A 7,741-nucleotide genomic window follows, 5' to 3' on the forward strand; every position below is an offset into this window, starting at 1 on the left:
ACGTACAGGCGTACAGCTCTCCCATCTCTTGAACCGCACTGGCAAGCGTGTTGCGTGCGACACTACAGGGTAACTGCGTTCAGTCAACTCCGGCCAAGTTGTCCCATCGGAGTCGAATGACTTAAGCGGAAATCAGTGATTTATACACTCTCTGTTCGTGTGAGTAATGCATGTGAATCAGTACCTTGTAGGTTAAATGTTCACCGCAACGTCAGCAGTAAGCCGCAGTTACTCACATATAAAGCTAGTGTGAGCAGCCAGACAGGGCAGAGCGGTGGAAATTGACAGTGTCGGCCTGCTTTGATGAGGGTCGGGCAGGCACTCTTTAGTTGACGTTGCTCTATCTATAGCCCTTGCACTTTAGCTCAGCATATTGTAGATTATGAGGCAAAATATCTACGTACAATGACTCCTGGGTAATCATTTCAAGGCTCATTAGATATAGGTCTACATTCATGTAGGAGTAACCAGACTGTGTCACAATTTGTTTAATCATGGCTTGCAGTATTTCACAAGTCCCATCTGAAATTCTCTGTGATGATAGCGTGGTAAGTGATGAAACCTTCTATCATCCTTAATAAAAAGATAATTGAATGCAGTACCGGTACAGTAATAGATTATATGCATGAAAGTGAAAAAGGATGCAGTCAGGTTGTCAGTGGTAGAGTTCATATGATGATGATGTGCTATTTAAACTTCAAATATGACAGTAATGTCAACTATTGCTCAGTGGTGTAGAGTGGAATGCCCTGTTCGTGTTAGTTTTAGATATGAAAATGCATCATTTCATCCAGTGGCTTGTATCATCTGCCATCACCTGGTACTGTTTTTTTTTTTTTTTTTTCTTATACACACAGACATTGGGCATAAAGACATCAATCCTTATCTGGCCAGATGTTACGACAAAGCATCATCACCGTTCTTTGTAGGTCAGCATCCTTGGACCTTTCAACCAGACATTTCTGTGGAAGTCCAGTACAGCACAACATCAGCAGGGTCATCGTCAGAGAGCCATTCTACCAAACAGGTTTTCGCCTTCTGCGCAAGTACCTCTGGAGAGTCACAATGGCCGTACCTCCGTACAATCATGTGACACAGGTTGGCGATCCAGTCTTGCGAGGAAAGAGCGCCCCCGTGGACCAAGAGGAGATCAAAACAAAGCCTTTCCAAGACCTGGTGCAAAGAATGGTGGACGTAATGAGAAAGACAGGTGGTGTGGGCCTGGCCGGTCCACAGATTGGTGTCGCCAAGCAGGTGTTTGTCATGGAGTTCACCGAGAAACACTTCAAGGGCTTCCCAGAGGACATCCAGAAAGCCAGGGAGATGGCCGTGGTGCCCTTGAAAGTGTTTGTGAATCCTCAACTGAAAGTTACATCTGACAAACAAATTGTTCTTCCTGAGGGATGCCTGAGTTTGACAGGATTCACAGCAGCTACACCCCGTGCCCATGAAGTGGAAGTCACAGGTGATGAAAGGAGAGGGATCTTTGGCACTATTGCAGCACATTATACTTAGATTTAACTAACATTATTTGAGAAGTTCATGGCCAGCGCCACATTTTTAAAAGGGAGGGGGGCATTTTATATTTCTGGTTTCATCAGCTATGTTTCATCAGCTAACAAGAAAAAAAAAAATCGGCCTCGGTGCAACTTCTGCTGCAACTTCAGCGTTTCATCAGCTAACAAGCAAAAAAAAAAGGGGTCTTCAGCGCAACCTTTCTAGTGCCACTTCCAGGGTAAAAATGTGGGGGGGCCCAAAGTGGTTACACCGTCGCCCCCCCCCCCCCCCCACCTGTAACTTATCCATGCATGAGTAATATCCTTAATTAGAGTAAAATATTAATAACTCATGTGTTGCCATGGTTTGCAACCACTTGTGTGGATTTTCCATCTACACTGTACAACCTTTCTTGTCTTATGTTCACTTCCTCATAGGGCTGATGATATCTTAGCTCAGGCAACTCCCGTAATAAGGAAGACCTCAGGACTGGCAGTTTTCTTTCATTATATTGAAATTTTGTTATATAGCTAAACAATGGAGTATATAAAGTTATATAATTTGGGGACCTGAATATTTACTTTGTTGTAATGAGAGTTTTATTATGTTCATTATAATGGGAGTGCACTGTAGTCTGAATAACAAGCCAGTTCGGAGGTCATAAATGTACATGAATAGAAAAAAGTCATTTGTACTGACAGGCATGGTTGTTTTTGATTTCACTAAGATCCAAAGCCTCTGCGATATATGATTACATGTATTAATGTAATCCTTATTTACGGTGCTTACCAGCATACTGTTAAGACGTAAAGGTATTCACTCTAAACAAAAGAAGCAATATATGAAAGGATATTGATCAGTGCTTGTCATTAAGATTATCTATTCATCAATTTCTTGTGTAACATTTCTTCTGTGCAGATGAACTGATATCTTATTTTAAACAACTGTGAAATAAAGAACAAAACTTCACCTTCAGCAGATATGGAAGTTGATGGAAACAAAATCAATGTATTGAGATTTAAAAAAATGATAATTCCAGAACACTATCTATTGTCACTTTTTGCTGACAATTAATGAAGTTCTGAAAGAGAGTTCTGGTAGTTGTCATTAAAAGATCATATTTGGATTTAGAGCTATTTGATTAAATTCTTCTGAGTAAGAATAGTATTTCTAAATGTAAGGCAGATATTTTCTCTTGTCTTTGAATAGGCAATGAGTGAAGTAACATCAGTTGAACTTATGAAAGATGATTTTTATCTTTATCAAAAATTCCACTGTCAATTATTGTATGATCACCATGAGAGTTTTTTTTTTTTTTTTTTTTTTTTTTTTTTTAATCGAGATATGGGCAAAACAACTATTTCTGTAATGTACAAAGTTTCACTCACCCAAAACATCAAGACAATTATTCTACCAAAGGTATCAGTTGGGAACAGGAAAGCAGACTTTTGTTTTATAGACAGCAAGAGATTGACTTATTACATGTATGTTCTTTTGATGCATCTATCTCAACAGTGACCTGAAGTTTTCACATAACAGTCAGTAATATTCTGTTTCACCATGCGGTAGTTTGTGCGGGTTTACACAATGAGACGAGTCTTATGATCAATGTATTGATGACTGACTATGACGAGAATTTTCATTATGTTAATATTGACCATCTATTTCTAAGTCATCATCATCCATTCTTTGTTGGTCTTTACTGTTATCTAACACAGGTCTTGACGAGAAAGCCCAGCCAGTCACTTGGCGTGTGAGCGGTTACCCAGCAAGGATACTCCAACACGAGTATGATCACTTGCAAGGAACACTCTACATAGATCATATGGACACACGGACCTTCACTGATCTTCAGTGGCCAAAATGGAATGAAAAATGAAGTACGGCTGCCAGGGTATGCTGAGCCCATAACCAGCAATTTCCACTTCTCGTGACTCCAGAACCATGATGCGACATGCCGCACTATGTCCTGTGAGCATAAAAGCTTGCCGCAACCGCTACTGCTGCTGCTCTATAAAGCGTCATGAACCATACAAAAATTTCCTTCAGTTTTCACATATTGCAATGAACTTTTTAAAGAGTTCATATTCTTTTTGTCTCTCCCTTCTATAGATAATTTCCATGAACTGTACAGGGATATTTTTTTCCTTCATTTGTTTAAGCTATACAAGTATATCTCTCATTGATCATACAGAATTCAGAATTTGCTCATCCTACACGGGACAGTGCAACCGTAATTTGATATGTTATGTGTTATCTGAAAGATATTAGAAGTTGTAAAATGTGGGGAAAAGTGAGTACAGGTTATAATTAGTTGCAATTTCACACCCATAGAATTAGCCATTTGAATCCAAGTAAGTTACAGGTGTGAGTTCTCACAGAGAATAATGACACCAAAGATGCTTGTTTAAACAATCCCTAAGCTATACATGTAAGCATTAAATGTTAGCTTCGTATGTTTTATTTTGTATCATCTTCTTTAGAAGGGAGTTTCAGCCTATGTGTTAATATGTGATGGGTAATCAAGGTATGCTGGAAATCCAAGTGATGGTTAATGCATGGTACTGACTTTTTTTCTGTGTAGACAAGCAAATCTGAATTTAGGGCCACCACAGTTCATAGGCCACTGTTGCTCCTGTACAGGATTTATTTGTAAGAATTCCATGGTGCTTAAAGTACAGTGCATTCCTGTCATAAGGAAGTCCTTGGGACCGGTGGTTTTCTTTCCCTATATGTATGTAAATTTCATGAAAGCCAATCAGTGAAATATACAAAGATAATTTATGTAGATGATAATTTTGAGACCTGAAATTTTACTTTGTTGTAACAAGAATTTTGTTATAACTGTGTTTATTATGACAGGAGTATACTGTGCTAGGAGTTATATTGAGCCACCATTATACATAATTATTTTTTAAGAATTGTATGATATTCAAGCAACTCTAAAATTTCAGGGAGTTGCTATTATCAAATGCAATATTTACTTTGATCATGGTATGGCGTTAAATACACTCAAACCTGTACAGGGTACCCACTATACACAATGAGGATTGCATGGTGTTCAAGAAGCTCAAAGTTGTATTACTGCAGTTTGGGCCATTGTGTCACTGCAGTATTTTACAACAATATAATGCTGCAAGTATATGGGTAGAAACATAATTTGGGGATTATGGAAGGCTTTTCATGTAAGAAAAACCAAATGAAAGTGTGTAGCAGTGTGAGGGAGCAGGTATGTGTACAAATTTTGAGCAAAAATCTCTTTCAATTGGAACAGGTTGAAACTTTTATCTGAGATGCAGAAAAGGCAAATTGGCATTTGTATGTATCACTTGACCAATTAAATGGTATACAGTTAATATTAAATAAAAAAGGAGTCTGCTACGAGGTACTAACAGGTCAGGGATATGGGTATATGAGACTAAGAAGGTTGTTTTCATTTGTAAAATGAAAGCCATGTTATGTCATGAACTGAATTGTGATGATTTTGGTTTAGATCAAATTTAACAAGACAAATTTTTTCCATCCAGCATTGATATGTTTTTAATCATGTATCTTTTTTAAGAAATTGTAAAAGAAATAGCAAGTATTACAATTGTATTCTTCTTTGGCATTAAAAAGTATTTCCATTATGGGTTTCACACTAAAGTATTTACAAGATGGAGTGCAAGAATACTATTTAACATATCGTCGCTGGGGTGACAAGACCTCGTATCTCAAAAATGTCAAATGTTCAGGAGAGCAAAAAAACATGGCGGCCAAAGCACTGTAGTGAATGGGAAAGCCTTTCCTTTGACATGTCATGGTGGCTTCATTTTTGGAGTAAGACAGTTGAGATTTGGCCAAGACATCACTTGACCCATTATTTGACCATTAAGCAAAAAAAAAAAAAAAAATGACATTTTTGAGGTACGAGGTCTTGTCACCCCAGCGACGATATAATCATTTCAGTAAATATTGTGTAATGATGAAAAAGGGAACATATATATAATTGAAATTTAATGTCAACTGTGTCAGTTAGTAGGGAGAATGTCTTGTAGGTCTGGTAGATTCAATGTCACTATGTACTACATTATACTGCTTTTTGAAGAGCAGTATTGGTAATCTTGTTCAATGATTCATTCAATTCTAATGGGGCATGCATTTACATGACTGTATACTAAAGTGAAAATGGCAGCAAAGGCAAGAATATTGTGGCTGATGCATGCACTGTGCTTTAGCCTGCATGATATACAAAGGTTACTGAATTACTATACTTTTGAGCTGAAATTGTGGCAAAGTTATGCTGAATAGGATGTCAGATAATGCATGTGGCATAAAATGTTGAGATTTGCTTTAAATTGCATGAATGAATTGCATGTATGGGGCATACACCCATTTGAATTTATAGCAGTTTGTCAGCATAGCAAAATGCATTCAACACTTGGACAGTAATGTCACATTAATAGAAAATGAGCAAATTAATGTGAAACCACATTATTAGCTTTTTAACAATGTCCTCATTCAATGATACATGTACTATGTTTGTACAATGCAGTGTGTTGTGTGCCCGAGTGTGTGTCATGCAGTGTAAAATATGTGTGTGTCTGTGTGTGTGTCTGTGTGTCTGTCTGTCTGTCTGTCTGTCTGTCTGTCTGTGTCTGTCTGTCTGTCTGTGTCTGTGTCTGTGTCTGTGTCTGTGTCTGTGTCTGTGTGTGTTTGTGTGCATGTGTGTACATGTATGTGTTTTTATATGTGAGATTATGTTGGTTTCTTTGATCATGGAACACTGGTAAAGATTTTTTTTTGCAGCATAACTATACAGGAGTAGTAGTCAGGAGTAGTGAGGAGCCAGAGTAATTTTGATGCCTTTGGATCATCATCTAATCACAGATGCAATTCAGGTGACCATGGTGACAGGCAACAACTAGAAAGACTTGACAAAGTAACAGTTTCAAATCTGATCAAAATTATGATCAAATTGGACACAGATCTAGAGTATTCAACTTGTTTGATGTGTGATTATTAAACAGACACTTTTTGCATTCTGGTCTGAGAAGCTACACCAACTTTGGGCAGAAATCAGACTTACACAGAGGTAATGTTGGTACACTGTATATTTTTGTTGTAGTTTGCAATTCTCTTATTTTCAAATCTTCTTGCTGAAGACTAATATAAACAATGGTTGAGAGCTGGATCTTCCAAACTTTAGATGGGTTTTCATGTGTAAACAAAACACACTTATTATACATTAGTGGAATAAGCAATCATATATACCATATACACCTGAAAACAAACTTCTTTTTTTTAAATAATATTTATCAAATAATATTTATTCATTTCTAATCAATTAATACAAAATACATCAATTCTCTTTGGTATTACTGTACAAACATATGTCATAAGGGAACAATTCTGTTAAAGATAACTGAAATAACTATACATTTTCAGGTTTCAATATGACAGATAAAATGGCAATAGTACAGCAATGACCATAGGAAAAAAATGTAAGTATATTACATGTATATCTTAATAAAACCCACCCTTCTAATTAACACACACACACACACGCAAGTTCATTGTGTGAATATTAAAGATCAGTATCGTGTATGATATTCAATGGACGAGGAGGTTCCACGCTGTTTTGAAATCATACTTTTGCTTTGCTCTCTTAAAAAAAAAAAGAAGTACAATCGGTATTAGGTTTGCTTCTTTAGCCACGTGACAAAACAGGACCCATCGTGCCTGTATATGTGTATTGGTAGATGCATTTCGCAAGGACAGTGACACAGCTGGGATAATGATAGACAAGAGTTAGTCATTATTTTTATGTCGGGCAGTGCCAACATAAAGAGGTAATGTTGTTCCAGGGAGATGGTGTCACCTCCCTGGTTGTTCACTACGAGGGCCCAGTGAAGCACGGTTCAAAATACATTTTAGGGGGATGATCTCAAATTGGAGGATATGCATGAGCTAAAAAGAAATTGGAAAAGAATCAGGAAAAGCAATTAGAAAATGATATAATTGAGTTGGAAAAATATCAATAGCACAAGGTAGATATATCATTCTTTAGAAGGGCATGTTTTGCAAAATGGGCGAAAGTGAATGGCATTCTTGTTTGTCTAAATTTCTGAATTGGATTTTCAATTTGAATTCATTGAAAAGTCTTCAAAAAATTCTCACCCCTATCTGTAACTTAGAATAGGCAACGCTGTAGATAAATATTACGACATTGATTGGTAGAAATGGTAAAGTATTAGATGGCGGG

The 7,741-nt window shown here is 37.2% G+C and overlaps 1 protein-coding gene across 1 annotated transcript; it reads left to right on the forward strand.

Annotated features, from left to right (window-relative positions):
• The first annotated feature begins 82 nt into the window (after positions 1-82).
• LOC139731609 (peptide deformylase, mitochondrial-like) lies at positions 83-3,598 on the forward strand. The gene is made up of 3 exons (XM_071642497.1): positions 83-159; positions 858-1,465; positions 3,216-3,598. Exons 2-3 carry the CDS (start codon positions 895-897, stop codon positions 3,374-3,376), a joined length of 732 nt encoding a protein of 243 aa, XP_071498598.1. The 5' UTR covers positions 83-159; positions 858-894; the 3' UTR covers positions 3,377-3,598.
• The last annotated feature ends 4,143 nt before the right edge of the window (positions 3,599-7,741 follow it).

This window comes from Diadema antillarum, unplaced genomic scaffold (assembly GCF_040938485.1).
Source record: "Diadema antillarum isolate AM-2024a unplaced genomic scaffold, OU_Dant_1.0 seq00000382_RagTag, whole genome shotgun sequence".
NCBI classification, from domain to species: Eukaryota; Metazoa; Echinodermata; class Echinoidea; order Diadematoida; family Diadematidae; genus Diadema; species Diadema antillarum.

Bases quoted from the DNA above. Each gene is read 5' to 3' on its own strand.
- LOC139731609 (XM_071642497.1), top strand. From the start codon at position 895: ATGTTACGACAAAGCATCATCACCGTTCTTTGTAGGTCAGCATCCTTG. The intron at 1,466-3,215 runs GTGATGAAAGGA...TATCTAACACAG, and splicing joins CCATGAAGTGGAAGTCACAG to GTCTTGACGAGAAAGCCCAG.